This window comes from Cryptomeria japonica, chromosome 11 (assembly GCF_030272615.1).
Source record: "Cryptomeria japonica chromosome 11, Sugi_1.0, whole genome shotgun sequence".
Classification (NCBI taxonomy): Eukaryota; Viridiplantae; Streptophyta; class Pinopsida; order Cupressales; family Cupressaceae; genus Cryptomeria; species Cryptomeria japonica.
The window spans coordinates 48,890,400-48,915,528 of record NC_081415.1 but is presented as its reverse complement, the minus strand read 5'-3'; the positions used below and the strand labels follow the sequence as shown (position 1 = coordinate 48,915,528).

Genomic DNA, 25,129 nt, shown 5'->3' with positions numbered 1-25,129 from the left:
ACTACTAGAAAGATGAATGGTTGAGGGAAGTCAATTCTTTTTGTATTGCATATATATTCTCAATAATCAAAAGTTACACCATTATAGTCTATTCATGACCAATGTTTATAATATAAAACCTATAATAATAGACCAATTAGGGTCACAAAATTCATTTTAGAGAAATTATTATATGGATCTATAGAATACAATTACTTAAATTAAACTATGGATTCATGTTTGTCATTTATTGTTATCATGTTATTGCATTAACATTTCCTAACATCCAAAAGAGAGTTGCATCACCACCATTATATGAAGTTTCTTAAGAAGGTTTCATACCTAAGATAATCTTGTCATTTCTACATTTCATCATTCCCATTAGTCTCTTTCCTTGCAAAGACATACACTCTATAATTCATCATAGTTGTTGTAGAGATGGGAACACCTACATGGGGTTTGACTTAGAAAAACTGATAATGAAATAACTTTCACAAGAATATTATAATATGAAATGTGCTTCAAATATCTGATAATAATATGCCACTTTGAGGGGGATACCTCCAATGGTCTTCAATAAGAAATTAATACTCTACATGATGATAATAACTCAATCATACCTCCTATATTTACCATATTATACCTTGGATATTGACACCTATGCCAACTTAGATACTTAAATATAACTCCTAGGATGACCTTAATAGATAATAATAATTATGTAACTTATATTAAGAGTTATGGTAGCCAAAGGACAACTATTTATAGCACAATTTATGCACAATAGAGTTAGGGGCATAGGATTTCCCCCCTCTTTACAAAAGCATTGTCCTCAATGCTAACTTTTTTCTTTTTCTTCTTCTTCATCTCCTTATTTTTCTTTTGCTCCTTCCTTTTGATTCTTTTTCTTCTCTTGTTTTTTTTCTTGTTCTTTTTCTTTCTCTTGCTCTTCCTCTTTCTTTTTCTCTTGCTTTTTCTCTTTCTCTTGTGCTTTCTCTTTTTCTTTCGCTTAGGCCGGGGTCCCATGGAGGGGGCCTTCCTAAAAAATAGCGGGGGTGCTACAGAGATTTTTTAGGAAATGTTTTAAAGTGGGTGGTCCCATGAAATTTGTAGTGCATTTCTGCTTAAAACTTTAAGCTCCTAAATTGAAGGAAGTTGGCGGTCCCATGAATAGTGCAATTCAACTTAGAAAATTTAGCTACTAAATTTAAGGATTAATTGTGTCTTATTTTGTAGTGTGCAATTTTAACAATAATTTTTTATTGAATTATAATTGACAAGTGGGATAAATTTTCACTAAGTTGTAGGGGCTAATTCCAGCCCCACCCCATTTGCATCTGCTCAAAAATGAAAATCTAAAAGTAGGAGCTTCAACTTTTTAGGAGAAGATTCCAAATAATTTTGTAGCCAATTTTTTTTTTCCATGAGACCGCCTTTTCCATAAAAATATAGCCCAAGTCCCTCCCATGGGACCCCAACCTTACTCTTTCTCTTTCTCTTTCTCCCACTCTTGTTCTTCTACTTCCTTTTTTCTCTTGTTCTTCAACTTCTTGTACTTCTTATTTGTCCCTTTTCTTCTTTTTTTGCTACTTCTTGGTGTGAAATTTTTGTAACAAAATAAATTTGCAAGAAGTCTCTTATTTGTGCTCCATTTTGTCATAAATTTTTATTGTAGACTCTACAATGGCCTTCTCAAAAAACATTTAGTATTTAATTAAAAATGCACTTCTAAAAATATGTGAGATATATGTTTTACAAAACAATAGGACAAAAAACCTAATTCTGCAGTAACTCGCTTACTTTTTCTCTAGTTAATCTAAAAATTGGATTGAAAGTGATCCTATATGGCCCTCAAAAACGCTGTTAAAATCATGAAAAAATTGCAATTTTCAAAATGACCTCCAAAATGTATGAAAAACCTTTCCTTCATGGTGCCAAGATCATGCTCTAATACAACTTGATAATGAAATAACTTGCATGAGAATATTTGATAAGAATATGCCACTTTGTGTGGGAAGCCTCCTAATCCACTTTGAGGGGGAAGCCTCCTAATCCATTTTGAGGGGGATACCTCCAATAGTCTTCAATATGAACTCAATACTCAACATGATGATAATAACTAACCGGTACCTCCTATATATACCATATTATGCCTTGGATACCACCTAGGCCTACTTATATAGTTAAATACAACTCCTAGGATGAGTTAAATACATATACATATATGATTATAATAATAATTATGTAACTTATTTAAGAGTTAAGGTAACCACAAACCAACTACTCATAACACAATAAACACTATAAGGTTAGGGGAATACAAATATCCTTATAAAACATAACTCGTTTCTCCCATTCTCTATTTGTGCAAGTTTAGATTCAATTGTTAGATAAGTACAAATGAATGGAGTAGACGGTGATAGAGATTAGATTTTGAACGAATGAAAAGCCTCAAACTAGGATGCCCAATGCCCTTGTCCTGCTACTTTGAACCACATTTTTGGAAGATAGATGTACAAAGCTTCCCAATTTTATTTTTGATTGTCTTTTGATGTCTTAGAAACCTTCAAACTAGGGCACCAACACCCATATCATGCATAGTTATCATCAAACCTTCCTCTCTATATATATTTTTTAGATTTGTAACTTCTTTTGTATTTTCGTTCTTAATTTTTTTTATTCTATCAATGTTGTTCAACTTATCCTTCTTTAGACTAGTTCATCACACACACACACACAGTCAATTCCAATCACATGATTGATAACTGTAAGTATGAGTCCAAGACAATATGGCTCTTCCGTGTGGATAAGAATTTAAGCTCACTCACATCTCTAATGTTGTGAAGGAAAAGGAATTGATCCTCGATTAATGGACATGTTAGTCTAGGATTGAACTTTTCCTACACATTATAAGTATAAAGCATAAATGGTTTTAAAATCAACTAATGTAAACCACACTATAGTAGGTGCCAAATAGAATATGAAATTGTTAGTGTAAATAATTTATGATGTTACAACAACTTACATTTGTTTTCATCAATTTGAATATATACATGCTCATATATAACCACTAACCCATGCACAAACATCCATATATACATTTATTTAAAATTCTAGATTTAAGAATAATAATTTCACTTCCTAGAATCTCATCTATCTATGATAAACAAATTTATCTCTTTTACATGGATAATGATCATAGTTTGTATAGAAACACTTATGATAAAATGGAAAAACACATTTCATTGAGGCATTTTCTCAAAAAATTCACTCGCATTATTTAGACCTCCATATATCTATCACATAGATACATAAATAGAGAGAACAATTTTTTACTATTTGGCTAAGATGAATCCTTAGTTATGTAACTTGTGTCAATGGAAGATTCCTACAATGATTTGAATGTTCTTATTGGCCCTCCAGCTCCTTGTTAGGTATGTTGTTCAATGCAGGGACTTCAAAAACTCATAAAAGCTTACATTATCCCCATCTAGAGACTCTCGCACCACTATACACCATCCTCCAAAGATTGTGTCCTGGTTAGAATGCTACTTCTGAAAATCGGGAACAATTCTACCATAACTTATGCCATCAAGGTGGAATCCTTCAAATTAACAAATCAAGTCCCTCTAATGAACTCTACCTATTTCATGAGACCTCTACATATCTTGGTATAAGTCCACCAGAATTCACAAATCCCTTTTTGACATTTGGAAGTCCTCAGTCGAGATCATGCCTTCGGGGTAAGGAAGTGAAAATGCTATGAGAAAGGGAATGAAAAGTAGAATAATAATATTAAGCACACAAAATTAAATAAATACAAAAGAAGAAAACATTCATAAAGAATTGTCTACCATATATTTTAATAAAAATTCTACCTACTCATCACATCTATTTTACATCCTTGAATTCAAATATGAGTTTCCTATGAATAAAGAGGACTAGATAATACAATCTTAATCTTATTTTCTATAATTACTTAGTACTTCTATACTCGTCTTTTTTTTTAGTCACCTAGGGTATCCCCACGACTCAGCCGAGCGACACTGGTTTCTCATTATGGGGCGAGCTGAGGCGAGACTAGTCCCTAGAGATGAGCTAAGCAGCCCATCAACCAAGCCCATCGGTTGAATCCAAGCCTTAGAGTCAAACCCAAGACCAATGGGGAGCAAACCCATGGTCCAAGCCAACTCTACTACCTGTCTAGGCTACTATACTCACTTTTTAAAAATCTTGTAATCTTTTTTATTTATTCATTCCATCTTCTTTTATCATTACTCTCTTAGTATTATCTATATTATTGCTCAACCATTTTTTACATCTTGTCTATTTAAAAATAATAGATTTTAAAATCATTAATATAATAATTAAACATTTTATCGCCAGGGTGTAGACTGGTTGGTTGAGCAGTTGAAAGACATGGACAACCAATGCAAGTTCAAGCCTCGTTCCATTGAAAGAGTCGATTTACTCAGTCGTGTCTAGGTGGGGTCTGTGGGTTCAATGCACGACCGAGAGAATGGATTGACTCAATAACAGGGTCACAAGTGAGTTGTGGGGACACCTCTGAGATAACAAAAAAATAAATTAAATATTCTAATTCGATGATGCTAATTGGAATCCAGTTGTGGTTATTCGATAGATTATAAGTTTGACTAGGTCTTTAAAATTTGATACCTTTTCTCATATTCCAAGTGAGTGTAATAGAGTAATAGATTGCCTAGCCAAATAGACATTGATCGAATGTAGGGTCAAAATATTGCAAAAGGGAACATTTGTCTTTGGATTTATCACATAAGTTAGAGATATTAGTTGTGGAGGATTTCTTTGTTGGGCTATTGACCATTTTTTATTTGTAATTATCATTTGTGTTTAAATTTTTTTTATCCCTTTGAAAAAAAGATTAAAAAAATAAAAAACATTCTTAAAAATTTATATTTCAAATAATAGACATCCTTGATTGTACATTTTAAATCAAATTAAAATTAACAACCCAAAGTTCAAAACTGCATACTCAACAATTTACGAACATTACAAATTTTAAATAACTCATAAGAACTTATGAACGAATAAATAAAAACGAACAAATAGAATATAAAAAATTATCTTAAATTAAAAAAATTCCTCTTAAAAGAGAAATCCATAATGAAATATAGAATAAAATTTAAAATTTTCTAAAGCTAAATATAACCTTTGAAGTAAATTATATGGACAAAACCTACTCTGAGTCAATAGTTTTCAATTGTAAAACTCTTATCCACAACAATAGCAATAAGGATGAAATAGTGATGATGGTGAAATAAAAGCTATTAGTTGATTATGAATTTTCATAATAATAATACTTCAAACAAAACAAAATGTATTTATTTAGAAAACTATTGATAGGTATAATGTTGAATTATTTTATTTACTTTAGAGTTATATTATTTTAAAATTATTTAAGAAGTATTTTATTATTTATTTGTATTATTTACTTGGTTTTATTTCAAAAAGCTTTTTATTTATCAAATCAAAAGGTATTATATATTTAGAGGTATTGGTGGGGTTGGTCGTGATAGCTTAGAGATATTCAGTTTATCTTCTCAATTTATAAGGGTTTCTATACCAATAATCTCATGGAGGCTCTTGCCATTTTGCATGCGGTGGAGCATAGTTGTGTTTTTGGCTGAAATCAGATTATTTGTGACTTTGCCGAATAAGCGTCGGTTAGACGAGGTTAGCTATCATTTAGCTATGGTTATGCAACTTCTTGGAATCTATTACTTTTTGTCACATTCCTAGGTAGTAGAATGGACCTGTAGATTGTTTGACCAAATGGGCTTCTAATCATAGGTAGGATTGGAATATAGTGGATAGGGGGCAATTATCTTGGGAAATGTCTCATTGTTTGTATAACTTAATGGATGTTGACAGAGTTGTGTAATTTTTTTCTCTACTGAGCGTGTGGTCTTTCTTGCTTTGTATCTCTGGTCTTTCTTGTTTTCTATCTCTTTCTTTGATTGAAAAATTTTTTACTCCTCTTTTAATAAAAAATATATTTAGAAATGACATAAAATGAATATAAAAAATAATGTATCTTATAGTTTTAATATTTTAAAATAGATGTTGTCTACATTCATTCCTAATGTTCTATTTTATGTTCAATTGTTTAGGCTCCACATGCATCAATTCATAATTATTTGATTTTCATTTATACTTATTAAATGATTAGTCTTTAGATAGTGGAATCTGAAGTGACCCAACTCAGTCTTTTCACTATTATATGTAATATTTTTTATGAATTTTTTTACTATTATATGTGATATTCTTGTGATAATAATGTAAATTAAATATAAAGGGAAACCAAGAACTATGTTTCTAATAATGAAAAGTAAAATTTGGTAAGCCTTCCTTTTCAATTATTTTGTATTTATTTTACATGTCCTACTTTTTCCGTATAATCCAAGAAGATATATTTGTTTACTTTTGCTACAAAGGCATCTTTTCTCCTTTGATAAATTAAACACAATAATAGAATAATTTAAGTGGGGAGGTGATCTAAAAAGCAGTGCCCCAAGAAATATGTAACAAAAGCCCTATTTGGAAAATAATTAATACAGATAATCTTTCTTGACTCTGTTCACACTCCTTATTGAGGTTTTTGGAAGCAGATGCAGCAATATCAGTCCACTTGCAGTATTTATAGTTCATATAGGATTTAGGAAACAGAGGTTGAAGCAATGGACACAATATTTTCTACGGTGTCAGTTATTCTGGTAGGAGCCGCCACAATTTTTCTTGTGACAGCAATTCTAGTAAAATACCTTGGAAATTATAGGAGCCGCCTCCCTCCAGGCCCCAGAGCCATTCCTGTAATTGGTCACCTTCATCTTCTCAGAGATAAAAGTAGGCCAACTCATCATATTCTAAATTCACTCTCATCGATCTATGGGCCTATTATGCATCTCAAATTTGGTAGCGTTCATGTTTTGGTGATAAGTTCTTCAGATTTAGCCAGAGAATGTTTTACGGTAAATGATAAGGCTTTTGCTTCTCGCCCTCGGCTTGCACATGCCCAGCACTTGGGCTACAACTATTCTATGTTGGGTTGGGCTCCTTATGGCCCCTTCTGGAGGAATGCTAGAAAAATCTGCGTGCTTGAGGTTCTGTCTTCCAAAAGAATCCAATCATTTAGACCCAAGAGAATGAAAGAGATTTCTAAGGCAGTAAATTCTCTGTTTCAACAGTCACAATTGCAGAGTATTGTGAACATGAGAAGTGTTTTGTCCCAACTGACTTTTAACATACTGATGGCTATGATCGTAGATGAGAGGTATTTTGGCGAGCAATCAGGTATTTCGGTAGAATTGGTTACCCGTCTGATTAAAGAGACATCTGTCCTGAAAGGAGTAATTTGTATTGGGGATTATATTCCCTGGTTGAAATGGCTTGATTTGCAGGGGTACGAGAAGGCTATGAAGAAGGTACAGGGGAAACTAGATTTGTTTATGCAGAGAATTCTGGACAAGCATAGGAATGGATTAAACGAGGAGAGAGTGATGGAAGACTTTATCGATGTGCTGATCTCGCAGGCAGAGGAGAATTCTGAAGCGATTCCTGATAAAGATGCATTCATTAAGGCAACTGCTCTTGTAAGTTGTTTGCCCTTTGCTAGTTTTTGTAGTTTTGGTTTATAACTTCTTGTGTGAATAGTGGACAATCAGATACTATACCACTAGCATAGTTTCGTGACTCATTATTTGATTTATATTAGGACTAAAGTACCATAACAATTAGATTATGCCCTGATGGAAAGAGGCAGAGAATTGAACAAAACAAGAATAAAGAACAAAATAGAAGAACACAAAGATTATTGGAACAGCACAGAACAGATATATTTATATTTCAAATCATACAGAATATCTGATTCACTTATACACATTACAAAGCAACGAGCTATTGCACAATTTCATGTTCAGAAAATAACAAAAACAGAGTCCCCTGTTTTCTGCTTTCTTCAAACTGTTGCTCTTACTTTTCCTGCTCCTGCTTTCTTCTCTTTTGTTCTCTATTGCTACAGCTCCATTCCTTCTGCTGTACTTTTCTTTACGTATTAAAAAAACCTATCTTACTCTAGCATTCTATTGTTACAATACAATTTCTAGACTATTCTACATATATCTAGAAAAGGAGGGAGAACCAAAAATATTAACTGCAGATTAAGCATACATTTTTTACTTAGTACCATATGCATTGAATGGAGATAGGAATAAAAGGGAGAGAGCTGGAGAAACAGATAGACATGACATTTGGATGGCTAGGAGGGAGAACTTTATGAATTAGGATTGAAGCTATTTTGGTTCTAAAATAGAGCTTTCATACAGCGTGATAGCGACATCTTAGTCAATCGCAGCCGTTTATTGCAAAATCAACGGTGTAAAACGCGCGACTAACACGCGTTTTAGTCAATCCGTACTGCCATTTTAGAACCAGAATAGACACGTCCATGAATTAGGAGGGAGGACTTTATGAATGCAAAGTGAATGTGATTATTGAGCTGCTACACATTCTGTTTCAGTTGATGAAAGAGTGACAATATTATATGATATAATTTGCCTTAAAGATTTCAATCCACCTCAATTTTTAATATCAGCACCACCCCACACCACCATTCATCCCCTCACTGTTCACTGTTCCCAAATATGACCCTTGGTCTGCCAGTCCTTGAAACCCATTCCTACAGTCCCTCATTTCCTGTCGGAAAACTCCGTAGAACTATAGAATAAACAGAAAAGATACTAGAACAGTTAACACATCAACAAGAAATATAGGAAAACACTGGAGTAGGAACGAAAAAACATGAGAAACATAACAATCAAAATTCATAATGATAAACTAATCCTAATTAGATCCAATACCAGTTCCAATATCATTCCAATTAGAAATCGTCTACCTCAGAAAACCTCTTCTAAATCCTCCCATCCCCAAAAAACAGATAACTCCTGTTGTAAGAGAAAAAAATCATAACTCAGACTTTGGCAGCTAATGCAGGCAAATTGAATTGTATTTTACCTTTATCTCCCAAAATTTTGGCTTATGATTATTACTTCTTCCTCTTTGTATGACAGAAGATCGAGGAGGATTAATGCCATTCCTAGGATCCTTCAAATGGTTGATAATGCTCCCTGCAATTGAATTAACTCCATAAAGAGTATTACCTAGATCCATTAATTTTTCAAACTAAATCCATTAACTTTCCAAACGAAACAAATGAAATATACTAAGGATGTGCATGAGAAAAGAGAAAGTCAGCCAAACACGATTAAGGTCTTCAGAAAATAATATAAAAGCATAATTAGGTTCTATAAATGAAGGTATTGAGAAAGAGAAGGCAGCTTAATACACCCAGAAAATGAGATCAATGGAGAGGTGGGTAATGGTGATGATTTCATAAAAAGATTCTATTTGGATTCTGTTCTTAACATTAACTTGTTAATTTGTCTGTTAAGAATTTAAAAAAAAGCTTGGAGATTGATAGCTTAATTATGAGAAATATTTTATTCCTGTCAATAAACAGACCTGCTGAAATGAAGTAGGCATCAAAAGCTAACTTGGCAATAGTTTTGCACAAGGACATCCCTTTGATCAAGGTATAAATACCTTCACTTATATCAATCGATTCCTTTAAGCCCTCCTTTGGATCAAGATATAAATGTCCTAAAGGACCTTGAGTTTCCCAGACCTTAGAAGTGAAGGATTTGAACCTCTTGCTAGCAATTCCTGGAAGAAAATGTTGGCATCTATAAATCATATGATTTATCATGACCTTATTATCCATAAAAATCTCTGAATATTAAAAATATTAAAAATAATTAACTTTCTGCAAAGTTTTTGATTTTATCTCTTTTTCTTGTTCTCTTGTAGGTTATGTTAAATGCAGGATCTGATACATCTTCAGTTGCACTAGAGTGGGCAATAACAATGTTACTGCAACATCCCCAAGTAATGAAAAAAGCACAAGAGGAACTTGATTATAAAGTTGGACGAGAGAGAATTGTGGAGGAATCAGATATCCACCAGTTAACATACCTGCAAGCAATAGTTAAAGAGACTTTGCGTCTTCATCCATCGGCACCTCTGTTGTTGCCACACAAATCTATTGAGGCTTGCACAATAGGAGGATATCATATTCCTGCAGGAACAACGCTCATGGTAAATGCATGGGCAATTCATAGAGACCCGAAAGTGTGGAATAAGCCACTAGAATTTATACCAGAGCGTTTTATAGAGAAGGCGATAGAGGTAGATAGCATGCAAATGAGAGAGAATGAGTTTGAGATGATTCCTTTTGGGGCAGGGAGAAGATCATGTCCAGGTGCTTCTTTGGCAATGAGTATGGTGCAAACAACTCTTGCAAGATTGTTGCAGAGCTTTGACTGGTTTGTTCCAGATGGAAGAGTCACTGACGTGAATGAAGGGGTCAGTTTTACAATGCCAAGAGCAATTCCTTTGGAGGTTACCATCAAGCCTCGTCTTTCCTATCATCTATACCAGTAAGAAATCTAGTCACAGACCATTGAACTCCTTTGTTTTTGTTTATGGTTTAAATTTTGAATAAAATACTGCTCATATGATTGGGAGCACAAACAATCTATAAGCTTCTGTTTAGTACCAAAGATAAATGAGATCCTTCCATGTTTTGGATCAAAAAGATTTCCGAAGGAAAACATATTGTAATTTCATTTTTTCTGGAGAAACTTTGTGCAGGCAAATGAAGCCCGTGTTACAATGTTACTGCTTCCAGAAATTATTAGAAGTACCAACAGTATCATTACTTTTGGGGAGTTTTATGTACCATATAGAAATATATTGAAATGTTAGAGAATTTAATTTTAGAATATCATAAAGCTGGTCTTAAAATATAAAAAATATAATTCATAAACTTCTGCTATCAGCTCAATAGACAAGCTTTTGGAATTGTAAATATATTGATTATTTTATTTAATATTTATCTTTTGTATTTTTGGGTAGATGTTAACAATATATATACATTCATCTTATCATTATATAGATTTTTTTTTAAATATATAATTTATATACATTTATTAACATATTTTTTTAATAGACTATTTATCTTGGTATTTGATTTAGTAGGAAAGTCGTTTTTTTTTTTGATAAATAGTAGGAAAGTCGTTATCTTACTGTTACTGTTAGAGATACCATGAGAAATAATTATAATAAGCATCATTTGTAATCACAAGGCACATTTAATATCTAGTCACTCTTATAAGAGTGTGATTAGATTTTCTATATTAAAATAAATTGGTTGGAATTGTGTGTATAACAAATCTAGTTATGGTTTACTTATGATCCAAAATTCTATGAGGTAAATTGTACCTACAAGTTGTAATGCTCGTGGGGGTTGAGTTGCTTTTCAATTGTTGACCTCAATGGAAATCAATGGTATAAAAATAATTTTGGGACCCATGAGTATTACAAGTTTTAAGTAAATTTTATTTGACAAAATATAAAGAGGGCTATTAGATTAACTTAAGTTAATGGTAGTAACTAAATAAAGTAGTGTCTACCCTTTAAACTCATTTAACGATTTCCACCTTAGGCCTCTACTTTTCTATAAGAATTTATTTTTTAAAATGAAATTATTTGCAAGAGGAATTAATTCATACTCATATTATTTTCTAAGATTTGCCAAGATTTTCTACCAAAGAAATTTTATAAATAAAAATTCACCAATAAAATTAACATTTTTCTTTTAAAAAATGAAAGATTCGCCAATAAAAAATATTAGTTTTATCCTAAATAAATAAAAATTCATCACAATTTTATATCTTTTTTTGAGGGGGATTTCTTAAAGTTATCACTGGTGAGTCACAAGAACATAGAGTAGACAATTAGAGACCGTCCTAAATTTCAAATAGGCAAAGTCCCTTGGACTAGGGTAGCCAACACTCGCGTCTAACACTTGTTTGGCTATTATTTTGGGAGACATGTCTATAGAACCTTTTGATTGCATCTATGCTCCATAATGTCAATTTGGACAACCACTATATTAGAGAACCTAGAACATTAGTCCAACACTTTCAACTCCATATTTTATTAGTTCATTTGCACACACTTTACAATCTCAATACCATTGCAACAAAGGAACATAATCTATGTCAATAGCTTTCCTTTCATGACTAAACTTGGGCCTATTTCTACTCCAATGCTATGTAATGGATATTTGAGATCTTAGTTTTCATGCATAAGCCTAGGATCTCATTTTCATACATATCATTTTGGTGAACCCAACGTGTCTTATGCCTCGATATCTTATAATTTAACTCATGAATCCTACCAAATTTGATTGGCTTGTACTCTCACATATGATTACATTACTAATTAGATACACCTACCAAGATCATTTGTGGGAAAGAGGCATATTTAATTTCATATTACTTGCATTGAGTCATTGCATCATCATGTATTCCAAATAAGGATTTCATGGATGTTCATGATATGTGTTATTTAAAAAGACTTGATAAATATTTCATATTATTACACAATGAGGATTTCAAATATGTTCATGACATGTTTTTCTTTCATAAAATCTTCGAGGTAGATGTTTCATGTTGCATTTTTGGTAATACTCCTTTAAATGATATTGAGATGAACAATGTTTGTCGATCTCCCAAAATTTCCCTTATTCATGAGTGTATTTTGGTGCAAGAAGAAGATACCATTAATACTTTTATTAATAATTTGTCTACTAGATATGAAGCATTGAGGAATGATGATGATTCCTCTTGCATGACTCCCCTCATTCATAAGGATACTTTGGTGCAAGAGGAACATGCCTTAGACATTGATAATCCAAATCTTAACACATAAATGGACATAGATATTTATTACTATCCTAGAGATTATCTTATTTATCAAGATGTTTAAGGCAACATGGTATTACTCACTTCCTTAATAACATGTCACTTAATATTACATTAAGTAGAAATGAGACATTGAAAGATGAAAACACTTGTAAAGGCACCTAATAAGAGAGGATTCCTTAACCTCCAAAATGGACATGAATGATGTTAACAAAGATGAGCATCCTCCCAGAAGGATCAATCCTTATTCATCTATTCATCCTTTAAGTGTTTCAAAACATGCTACTTAAATATGCTTATACAATTGATTTTAATGAGATCTATGATGAAAGTCTTTCTCCATTAAAGTTGCATACACATCACAAAGCTAGTTTTAACATTATTTCTAAATAAGAATACAATGATGATGGTCTTGAACATATGAAATAAAAAATTAAGATCCTTATATACCCAAACCTCATTATTATAAAATTGGCATAAAATTCCCTACTCTTTTCCTTCCACCCATTTCTTCATTACTTTGAACATAAAAATCCACTCTCTTTTACTTGATATTAAAATAATATCTAACCATGTTCCTTTATCTGAAGAAGACCAAATCTTGTTAAGACTCTTATGCGACTATATCATCACTCTTCGAACTTCGTTAGCTTATGAAACGCAACCATACAGATTTCTTCTTTTGTGCTTGTCACAACAAGTATGGTCGTACTACTACTGATTTTAGAACCTTTAAGGGAGAAATCAGAAAACTCAATCGCAATAATACCATTCCTATAACACATGATATTGATCCTTTTATTCATTCAGTCTTATATTTTTTGTCCAGTCTCATATGACTTTGGCTCCAGTCAGCGTGCTGACCGCAGCGCCTCCCCGCTTCAAGACAACTGATTGTTACCCAAACTGAAAAGGCATGGAATAAGTATTTATCCCCACGGCAACAGTGAACTTTAGATCGACAAGGCACGTATCTAGGTGTCCTGTAAGACTTCTTCAATACTTCTCCGGCGCTATCTTTTTATCTGGCATTATAGAAACACGCAATATCCATAAAAATATGTTTCTCCACACTGTCCAAATTGTCAAAGCTGATTTTAAGACATCGCCTGACATCATTGGGCTGGGTAACCCTAGCTTTTTCCAATTCTAAGTTCCAATACTTGTCATCCCTTCCACAAACTTGGCTGCCCAAAACTTTGAGTGAGAGGAGTAAATCTCTACAGACTTGCACGAACCTTTCAACCAGCTGCTCATATCGATAGGTTGGTTCCTTTCCGCCAAAAGCATGATTACAGAAGAGTTCTCTAGCACTACATAAAATTTTCCAAACCTGCAAATAAAGTACAGATCTGTACAAGATCTAGCTAGAAAATAAGAAAAGTAAAACTTGCAGATAATATTGCACAGAAGAGAAAATAGAACTATAGAGAATGAAAATATATTAAGTCATTGTACATTTACAACTGTAAAATACGCAGATGTATACAAAGATAACTACCGTAGACCATTGCAGATAATGGAAATTACTGAGGAAACAATGGCATAACTATCATATTAAACAAAGCTTGTGGTGAAAGAGGCAGAGCATGAATGCTTAACTAGCTGTTGCAGTCTTCGCTTAGTTAGGCTTATGCAAATATCATGCAATCATGAATGATGCCCTTGAATCATGAAGAAGACTGCAAGTAACTTCACTAACCACTGCATGATTTATACCGCTAAGACCCCCCCTTAAGTCTAACTAAGGAGAGATAGAAAAGAGGGAAGACGAGAGGAAAGAGGGAAAACCCAGTGGGAACAAAACCCTCCCTCAAAATTACACTAACTTTACATGACACTTAATATGCTACAATGTCTTGCAACCAAAGAAGGTCTTGCAAAAATTGGCCATGTGTGCCTTCACAAAGAAGAGAAAGAATATCAATATAGAATGTAGCAAAGCGAATGTTGTAGTAGGTTCCCTTGCAACAAATGATGCCTCTTCCTTTTGGAATATAGAAACCTCGAGTTGTCAAATTGCTGAATTCCCACTCAAGTGAAATGTATGAAGGAACCAAGATGAATGGTTCTGAAAAATACTCATGTTTCTCCAATTTGATGCGGAACTGTGACTTTGCCATACAAGTTTTCAGATAGTGACCACTGAAGTGTGAGATTTGTTCGGATATGAATCAAGATGTGTCAAGATAGTAGCATGGAGTGGTTCAAAGAAAACAAGAGAATCCAAACCAAAAGAAGATGCAACTTGATGTGAGTCGACATCAGAGAGAAGGCACATGTCCTCAATATTGTCATCATGATCAGAGAGAGATTCAATAAACAAATGATAAATGTCTGATATGATGATATCTCGCTCATCAAGAGGACAAGAATGAACCCGCTGAAGAGAATCTGAAGTAGAATTCAAAGAAGCCAAGATCTCTATCAAACTCGCAGGTGAAGGTACATCAACTATATCTGTAGGTGGGCAAGGAGCAACTTGAGATTTTGATGCATTCCCAAACAAGAGTTGAAAGACATTATGTGACAAATGAGGATACCATTCATTCCCATGTTGATTTCTCCCACAATACCTGCATCTGCAACCCTTAAACATATACATGTTTCACTCCTTAATATATCTCCCAAAAATGTACAAAAACAAAACCTTCAATACAATGAATATTTGACTCTAAAACAACTCAATCTTTAGTGCCTACAAATAAAAGTGTTTCAATTTTTCTTCCTAAGAACCTGCTCTGATACAATGTATAATTTTGTAGTTATCCTTGCAAAATAAAATAGATCTAGCAGAAAAGAAAGAAGCAAAATTTGCAAGCAAAATAGAGAAGAAAATTAGAACTAAATTAATGCAATTCAATCATCTTCATTATGAATCTATATGAGTTACAAAATGATATATAGATCATAGAAGCAAAAATTATGCATGAAATGCATGGAAATTTTGAAAATTTGTAAGAATTTCACTAAAATTATGAGGTAGAGGTGGAGTTAGAATTCTTTAGTTAGCTTACATGCACAACACATATGCATAGTCTCTTGTCCATAAAATACGGTGCAAAACAAAATGTTAAGTGTGTGCTAACACCCCCTCTTAAGTCTAACTAATGAGAGATAGGAGAGATATAGGTCCTGACAACAAAGCCTGATTAGGAACCCAATCACAAAAAAGAAAGAAGCAAACTTGCAAGTAAAATAGAGAAGAAAATCAAAATTGAATTAATGCAATTCAATCATCTCCATTATTACAAATCTGTATGAATTGCAAATGATATATAGATCACAAGAAAAAATTATACAAGAATGCATGTAATTTCTGACGATGTAGATCAGTTAAACTGAAATTACAAGGTAGAGTCTAAGTGAGTCTAATTCCCAGTTCTCCATAGTTAGCTTAATGTAAAATAGAGCATGCGATATCAGTTCACTGAGACCGGAGCTTACTGAACACTAACACCCCCCTTTAAGCTTAACTAAGGAGAGATTTGGGTCTTAGCAACAAAGCTTGATCAAGAACCCAATTACAAAGAAGAAAGGAGAAAAGCCAATTCAGAGAAACTCCTAACCATTTATTCAAACTAAAGAAGAAAGTTGCAATTGTCGATGAAGAAGAATTGGAAATGAATCCACATTGCAATAGGATTTTATTAGAATCATAGAAACACTACATGAGTACCTCTGGGATACTTTGAAAATGTAATTGTACATATCCTTCATTGCTTAAATGGATGAACAGATAGGTACACGGTCTATGAATATATAAACCGGTCATCTGAAAACAGGAAGATATGAATCTGCAGAAATGTGCTCCAAACTGAAGAACTGCAAAGATGTCCTTCAGTTGGTATGATGCATTTCTTTATCTAATGCTCAATAATTTCCCACTAGAAAGAAACTCTGGAAGCACTCAAGGATGTGACTCTAGAATCTCATGTAGTCAGGAACCCTGCTAGAAAGAATCTCTAGGAGCAAACAAAGTTGCAACATTGGAATCTCATGTATACAGGAATTTAGAACAAAAGAACATTTTTGGCTGCCAAATGGAGGAAGAATAAAGAACTTAGTGGTTAATAGCAACATTAATCTTCTATGTTTATTTAGGAAACTTATTGAATAAACCTATACTAAATGAATTATGAAAAACCCCCATATAATCTTTCTAAAAGTTCATTTTTTTACAAAACCCCAAATTTTCCAGATCTTTGTCATACAGTGCTTGCAAAGCACATACAATTTTTAATCAATCAACATAGGAAAAAAACAAGGAGCATGCAAAAATTGGGGAAAGAATACGCATGCATCTAGAAACAAAGGTCTACATCAGCTTCCATGATGATGGTAATCTTTAGAAATCTGTTTGTTGATTCTTCTTTCTAGCAATCTAGCTCCGATACCATGTAGAATTTTCCAAACCTGCAAATAAAGTACAGATCTATACAAGATGTAGCTGGAAAATAAGAAAAGAAAAACTTGCAAATAATATTGCACAGAAGAGAAAATAGAACTGTAGAGAATGAAAATTTATTAAGTGATTGTACATTTACAATTGCAAAATATGCAGATTTATACAAAGATGACCACTATAGAGCACTGCAGATAATGAAAATTACGGAGGAAACAATGGCATAACAATCATATTAAACAAAGCTTGTGGTGAAAGAGGCAGAGCATGAATGTTTAACTAGTTGTTGCACTATTCACTTAGTTGGACTTATGCAACTATCATGCAATCATGAATGATGCCCTTGAATCACGGAGAAGACTGCGAGTAACTACGCTAACCATTGCATGATTTATACCGCTAACAAGCACAACCACTATTCATTGTTTTCAACTTATATCGATTACTGATACCTGCACCTTTCAACACACCTTCGTCACGGATTATGACAATTACTAAGCTACCACGACTTAGAAGATCTTGAAATAAAAGCTCATGCAACTAATCTTGATGATCGACATCATCTAGGATTATAAGAAAACACTTGTTAGGCCCTACCCTTGTGCACCATTATGATCTCGTAGTTATAACATTACAACGAGCTCATCTAAACACCATGAGGAATGTGCATATCCTTTGGAGAAAATGGTTATTTGAAAAACAGATGAGCATATGACATTCTGAATGACAGAAGTAATAGAATCTCCCTTTTCTAAAACTCTAGAGGATCTACTAATGCTCGGCACCCTCGATCTTCAAGAGAATACACATAGCATGATGATCTTATGGGTACAAAGGCATGATTAAATGGCTTCAAGGCTACCAAAGTTGTTAGCACCTACAAAAACTATTCCAAATTTCACATTCATACATCTTGATAAAGCATTAGTACCTAGTTAGTCCAAAACATAACTTATATACACATGTACGCACATAGATATATTCATATAATATGTCCAAATGAAACCAATTAATTCGTAACCTTCAATTAATAATAAAAATAGTTTTAAAATTGTAATACTAAAACTATCTCATTAATTATTAAATACATAGAAACATTCAAAACATAAAATATGATTATAGTTTGAACTATATGTTTATTCTTTAGTCCAAATTACATCGGGACATTAGTCATTTAACATAAAATAGAGTAGAGTAGAGAGTTTGTAGCAATATGGCATTAACACTAGACCTATCTCTAATATCTATATCTAATATAGATGATAGGAGAGACGAGGTTTGACAGTAACCTCTAAAGGTTCTACCCTTGACATTATTAATCCAACCCCTTTCATTCATGTCAATAACATTTTCAGGTGGAATAAACTACTGAAAGCTATGTAAGAAAATTGTGAGCGAGTTGGACCATATTCATTGCCAGTGAAACACCAGGGCGTCCTCTTCTTCCTGCTCCAAAAGGAATTATCTCGGAGTCATCCCCTCTCATTTGTATGTCGTTTAACTGCATCTCCTTCTCCATCAAACGCTCTGGCATAAACTCTAGTGGTTTATTCCACAATCTTTGGTCCCTATGAATTGCCCATACATTCACAAATAGCATTGTTTCTGCAGGGAATATGATTGCCTCCAACTGTGCAAGCCTCGATAGATTTCTGTACCGAAAGGAAAGGTGCTGGTGGATGAAGGCGCATAGTCTCTCTCACTATTGCTTGCAGATATTTTAACTGGGGTAAATCTCTCTCCTCCACTAGTCTCCACCGTCCAAAGTTCCTCTTGTGCCTTTCTCATTACGTGGGGATGCTGTAGTTAACAATGACAGTGCTTACTCTAGGGCAACTGAAGCTGTATCAGATCTTGCGCTACACATATGCTTCATAGCTACAAGTATTAATAAGAAGGACAAGAGAAAAAATCAAAAGTTAATTTATTTACAATCTACAGGAATGCTATGAAAAAACCCATTTCCTTTATAAATGCTATTTTTTCACTCTCCCAAGCTGCTATGAACAGGTGTTCATTCCCTCACTCTCAACAACCATGTGGATGGATTGAAGAATTCGAGGGCCTTGCAGGGATGGATTTAGGTTGGGAGAGGCATCTTTTTCGACACAAATTCTAGGTCATCTTATAGGCCTATGAATCAACTATTTGTCATAGCTAAGCTTCAAATCTCATAGGGAAGTTGGCTAGTTTTAGCTAGGAAAATTCATTATTTATTTTTACTAAGCTTTTTCAGCATAATCCCGTCAAGACGAGCACCTCACCTTTATATGGAAACTACTACCGAACCCTTTCTTGATCTTTTTTCATCACTGCACTATTTATCATCTTTCTCTGCTACTTTCCTCCTCATCTCATCCATTGACGCACCAAGCATTCTGACGACCTTAACTCAACTGTTTAATTTGAGAGTTGAGAAGAACTAGTTAAACTAGGAAATAATATAATCATACTATTCAAACTATATATCCACTGGTGCAACTAATGGTGAAAGAGTTTTTAGCTAAAAATGGAAATAAAACTAAATATGGATGATAAAAATCCGTCAATACATCTATGTAGCTAATCAAGTATATCGTTCCATAATAAATGTCGCATTGAATTTCACCAGTTAATATTATATGTAATCAACAGTCTATAGGGCCAAAGAAGTCATCATTAGGTTAAGATGCAAGGTTTAATTGACCATCATTCTAGAACGACTAACTAGTAAAGGGCTAAGATGCAACTTAAAAAGAAATTAACAGTTAGAGAATACATATAGCATAATAATCTCATAGTTACAAAGGCACCATTAAATGACTTTATGATTAATATCTATTTTGTTGCACTGCTAGCACCTACATAATCTAGTCCATTTTCTAGTGCACACATCACAAGAACGTATTAGTTAGTCCAAAACTATATATATATATATATATATATATATATATGTGAAAACAATCAAATCATAACTTTCAGTAATCCATAATAAAAATAGTTTTAAAATAAAAATATTAAAGCTATAACATTAATCATTAAATCCATAAACACATTAAAAAAACACCTTAGTGATTATAGTTTGAATTATATGGTTTATACCTTAGTCCAAATTACATCGGGACATTAGGCATTTAAGATAAAATAGAGTAGAGTAGAGAGTTTGTAGAAATATGGCATTAACACTAGATCTATCTCTAGTATAGATGATGGGAGAGACGAGGTTTGACGGTAACCTCCAAAGGTACCACCCTTGGCATTGTCAAGCCAACCCCTTCGTTCATGTCAATAACTTTTCCAGCTGGAATAGACCACTCAAAGCTATGTAAGAAAGTTGCGAGAGTGAGTTGCACCATATTCATTGCCAATACAGCACCAGGACATCCTCTTCTCCCTGCCCCAAATGGAATTATCTCTGAGTCATCAGCTTTCATTTGTATGTTGTTTACATCTATCTCCCTGTCCATAAAACGCTCTGGCATAAACTCTAGTGGTTTATCCCACAATTTTGGGTCCCTATGAATCGCCCATGCATTCACAAATAGCATGGTTCCTGCAGCAATATGGTAGCCTCCCACTGTGCAAGCCTCAACAGATTCATGTACTGAAAGCAAGGGTGCTGATGGGTGAAGGCGCAAACTCTCTCTCACTATTGCTTGCAAGTATTTTAGCTGGGGTATATCTGAATCCTCCACTAGTCTGTTTTGTCCAATTTTAGAATCAAGTTCCTCTTGTACCTTCCTCATTGCATGTGGATGTTGTAATAACAATGACAATGCCCATTCCATGGCAACTGAAAGTGTATCAGAACCTGCACTAAACATAAGCTGCAAACATAGAAATATTAATAACAAGGGGTAGAAATATTAATAATAAGGGAAAGAGATAAAAATTAAAGTCACAATAACTTAAGTACAAATAGTACTGTGAAAATATTTATGTGGATTACAGAGTGTGATCTGAAACATTGATGCAAAAAATTATACACAATCAAAATAAAAAATGACAATAATAATGAATATAAATAGCTAAACATGAAGTAAAATTGTTAAAAAACGACAAAGTAAAAACACTTACACCAGTAGTTGCCTTAATGAATTCATCTTTATCAGGAATTGCTTGGGCATTCTCATCTGCCTGTTGAATGAGCACATCAACAAAGTCTTCCATCTCTTCCCCATCTTTTGATCCTTTCTCCCTGTGCTTCTCCAATATTCTCTGCATAAACAAGTCTATTTGTGCTTGTACTCTTATCATAGCCTTCTCATACCCTTGCAAATCAAGCCACTTCAACCAGGGAATATAATCCCCAATATTGACACATCCATGATACACAAAGGACTCTTCAATCGCCTCAGATACAATATCTTCTGAAACCCCTGAGGCCTCTCCAAAATACTTCTCATTTATGATCATAGACATGAGAGTCTTAAAATTCAATTGGGAGAAAAACCTCTTCATGTTAACACTACTCTCCAGCTGAGCCTGCTGAAACATTGAATTTACTCCTTTGCGAAGTTGTTGCATTCTTTTGTGCGCAAAAGACTGGATTCTTTTTGGAGATAGAAGCTCAACCACACAAACTTTTCTAGCAGTTCTCCAATAGGGGCCATAAGGAGCCCAAGCAACCATAGAATAATTGTAGCCCAAATGCTTGCCTTGTGAAAGAACGGGTTTTGATGCCAAAGCCTTGTCATTCACTGTAAAACATTCTCTTGCTAATTCTGCAGAGCTTATCACCAAAACGGGCTTGCTACCAAATTTGACCTGCATAACAGGTCCATAGCGTTTTGCCATTGTTGCTAGAATCTGGTGAATTGGCCTGGTTTTATCAAACAGAAGATGAAAGTGGCCTATTACAGGAAGAGCTCTGGGGCCTGGAGGGACAGGGAGAGAGGTCTTATTACTTGCAAGGCTTTTTAGCAGAATAAGTGCAACAAAAATTGTAGCAGCTCCTACCAGAATAACAGGCGATGCAAGCTCCATGAATCCTTCCATCGTCTGTTCTTTGCTTTTCTTTCTAAATACTACTAAAGCTCTCTCTCTATATATATACTGAATCTCTTCTCAGCAAGTAAAAAAAGACTACGAAGAGAGTAAAAGGCATGAGACAAAAAACTGTTTGCAAGCTGCTCTAGTCAAAACACTTGCCTTACTCAAGTTTTCCTCCAATTTAAAATATAACCCAATTCCATGGGCGAACACAGAATTCTTTCTATACAATCCTCAATTCTATGTTTTACCAGGCATGCATTGGAATTATATACAAACGTCCATTCAACAAAAATATTTTAACGTCCAACCATTCAAAAGAGGTGTGTGGTGTGCGCTGAAATTGAGGAATCAATAAATAGCAGGCACGTGAGAAAATTCCATTGCGCTTTCTATAAACGACAGAGCGCGTGGAGATTCTGTGTACAGGGCCGACTAATTAGATTTTAAATTTGAAATGTTGTTTAAATATAAATGGAGAGGGTATTGCGATGGGACGTGGCTAAACTGGCTTCAAAATCGCATGTTAAAATTCATATTATTGATTTTTTAAAATTTTTGGAAAAATCAAAGCTGCAGCTAATTCTGCTGATCATGATCAATGATCTGTAATTTTAGCAAAAAGGAAGGTTACTGATTTGTATTGGGCAGTTTTGGAGCCAGTTTAGCCACAGCCATTTCGAAGAATGTTTTTTTGAGGAATTGTGATAAAGAATGATGTTCTCGGAATGTTTATTGTCGTTCAATTATAATAGTTTTAGCACTTACTCCAAATTAATACAAGGTGATTTCAACTATCATAGACAGAAAAAAAAAAAAAATACAAGAAAAGTAACAAAAATTATGTTATTTCAAATATCTTTAAGAAGTCAAGAGACACAATGTTAAAATGAAAGAAAAACAACAAAAATTACATTATCTGAAATTTCTTTAAGAAGTCAAGAGAGTAATGTTGGTTGCAAAATTATTCAAGATGGTGTTGTAGAGTGCTAGTGTACTCACATGAAGATCACAATGAGAAAATAATGTTAGAAAATTATTGGTAAGATCTTAAGAGTGTGATATATTCTTTCCAAGATTGAACATTGAAGGTCTAATCAATATCTACAAGTATAATATACTTGAAAGGTTGGAAGACCCCTAGACTATTTTGGACAATGATCATGGAGTTAGAAAAAGTGATTATTCCACAATGAATTTTCTCATGTTGAAAACTTATTCAATAGCTTCAAGTGTCTCACATAATAAAGATGATGAAAATAGTTGTGATACTAATAAAAATAGATACCAAAAAAAAATAAAAAATATTAAGCCTCCACTATGAATATTTTAGGGAAAAGATAGGTGAAAAGATTAGAACAAATAATTGGAGTGATCAAGATGACAAAGAAGTGGTTAAATAATAGGGAATAAAAATACATGATTCTAACAAAGGAATTGGACATTTTAGCAATTATGAGTGGTGATTGATAGACACTTCAATCATTATTGCAATCCCTAACTCTAATCGTGCCTCATCCACCTCCTAACCACCAATTGACAAAATTGTATAAGAAATAACGTATTTCTCTTCATACAATTTCCCCTCTTATGCCATAGAGAACCCTATCAAACATAAAATACTTATCTTTCAAGAGTACACCTTGACCATATCCAAAGACATCATCTTCATTTTTTCTTGAAAGACACCACTCCATATCAATGCAAACCTCATTCTAAATTCCATTATATAATAATAAATTTCCAAGTCCTCCAAAAGTATAATATATAGATGATATGATAGTATATATGTATACACAACAATAATAATCTCAAAAATGTGGTATAAAACATAAAGGATTCACCTGATGGAAAACTTAGGATGTATATTATTCATAATATTTTAATAAAATTATTCAAAGTAAAAAGATGGTAATTCAAACATTAGTAGATGATCTTGAATAGATTCTATGTACAATTATATGTTATATCTTATAAAGAAAGCATAGGTAATATCCACCACTATTATAGATGCACAATGATTAATATGTGTCCAAATAATGATCCTATTGAAAGATTTTCTCGAGATAGAAATGCACCCTTTTGATTACACTATTACTTCTATCAATTTAGGGAAACCATCAAAGAAAGCAAGATCATAGATAGAAAAATATTTAGTGGAATAAATGTTAAAAAATAGAAATTTATAAATATGTGAAATAATATTTAAAATAAAATGTAACCTATTTGAACTCTTATATTTTAAAAATTGTTGATCTAATCGATTCTATTACTACAATTTTAGTTTCATAGAAAATATCAAAATAGATAAGGAATTGTGTGCAGTTATAACAATGAATTGATGATACGAGGTTAGATAAATATTTCAATGAATGAAGAGGTGTACAATTATTTTAAAATAAGTGAGGATTTCATGAAACTATTGGAAATATGGTGACACACCCCTTTATCCTCATTAAGAGGAATTAGTGTATTAACTAATATTTATGTTGGGGTTAATCTTGCCACTAGTGCTATCCTTATTATGGTTAGGGTTAAGCTTCTATATCTACACATACCCTATTTCGATCTCTTAGATTTATAGCACAATGGTGTTGTCCTTGTTTTCGTTTTTTGTGAAAATAGGATAACCCCTATAAATTTTTATAAAATTTGTCCTCTTTTCTCTTAATTCAAGTAATGAGGCATTTTTGTTGTCTCATTTGTCCTCGAATACTTGGTATTCGATCTTGAAATATAATCCTTTAAGTTAAAATTTTATCTTTCCTATTTTGGTGTCAAGTCAGGTTTTAAACCCGATCTTGGACCATTTTTGGGTATTAGGTGTCAAGGCGTGTTTTAAACCCGACTTTGAACCATGGTGACTCAATCGGACTTATAAGTTTGATTTGAACACCACTTTAAACATTAT

General features: G+C 33.3%; 3 protein-coding genes across 3 annotated transcripts; 1 reads left to right on the top strand and 2 right to left on the bottom strand.

The window, feature by feature from the left end:
* Positions 1 to 6,490: 6,490 nt before the first annotated feature.
* LOC131076769 (xanthotoxin 5-hydroxylase CYP82C4) lies at positions 6,491 to 10,792 on the top strand. Its single transcript, XM_058014088.2, has 2 exons — positions 6,491 to 7,610; positions 9,883 to 10,792. Exons 1-2 carry the CDS (start codon positions 6,699 to 6,701, stop codon positions 10,513 to 10,515), a joined length of 1,545 nt encoding a protein of 514 aa, XP_057870071.2. The 5' UTR covers positions 6,491 to 6,698; the 3' UTR covers positions 10,516 to 10,792.
* Positions 10,793 to 13,863: 3,071 nt separating this feature from the next.
* Positions 13,864 to 18,847, bottom strand: LOC131860014 (licodione synthase-like). The gene is made up of 2 exons (XM_059214355.1): positions 18,665 to 18,847; positions 13,864 to 14,175 (listed from the first exon to the last, which is right to left on the bottom strand). Exons 1-2 carry the CDS (start codon positions 18,845 to 18,847, stop codon positions 13,864 to 13,866), a joined length of 495 nt encoding a protein of 164 aa, XP_059070338.1.
* A 1,538-nt stretch (positions 18,848 to 20,385) lies between these two features.
* On the bottom strand, positions 20,386 to 22,326 carry LOC131076763 (xanthotoxin 5-hydroxylase CYP82C4-like). The gene is made up of 2 exons (XM_058014082.2): positions 21,304 to 22,326; positions 20,386 to 21,053 (listed from the first exon to the last, which is right to left on the bottom strand). The coding sequence occupies exons 1-2, from the start codon at positions 22,222 to 22,224 to the stop codon at positions 20,424 to 20,426; spliced, it is 1,551 nt and encodes a 516-aa protein (XP_057870065.2). The 5' UTR covers positions 22,225 to 22,326; the 3' UTR covers positions 20,386 to 20,423.
* Between the last annotated feature and the right edge of the window lie 2,803 nt (positions 22,327 to 25,129).

Coding starts and splice junctions, on each gene's coding strand:
- LOC131076769 (XM_058014088.2), top strand. CDS start 6,699: ATGGACACAATATTTTCTACGGTGTCAGTTATTCTGGTAGGAGCCGCC. Junction 7,611..9,882: donor TCATTAAGGCAACTGCTCTT/GTAAGTTGTTTG, acceptor GTTCTCTTGTAG/GTTATGTTAAATGCAGGATC.
- LOC131860014 (XM_059214355.1), bottom strand. CDS start 18,847: ATGCTATTTGTGAATGTATGGGCAATTCATAGGGACCAAAGATTGTGG. Junction 14,176..18,664: donor GACGCCCTGGTGTTTCACTG/GCAATGAATATG, acceptor CTTTATTTGCAG/GTTTGGAAAATTTTATGTAG.
- LOC131076763 (XM_058014082.2), bottom strand. CDS start 22,224: ATGGAAGGATTCATGGAGCTTGCATCGCCTGTTATTCTGGTAGGAGCT. Junction 21,054..21,303: donor TCATTAAGGCAACTACTGGT/GTAAGTGTTTTT, acceptor CTATGTTTGCAG/CTTATGTTTAGTGCAGGTTC.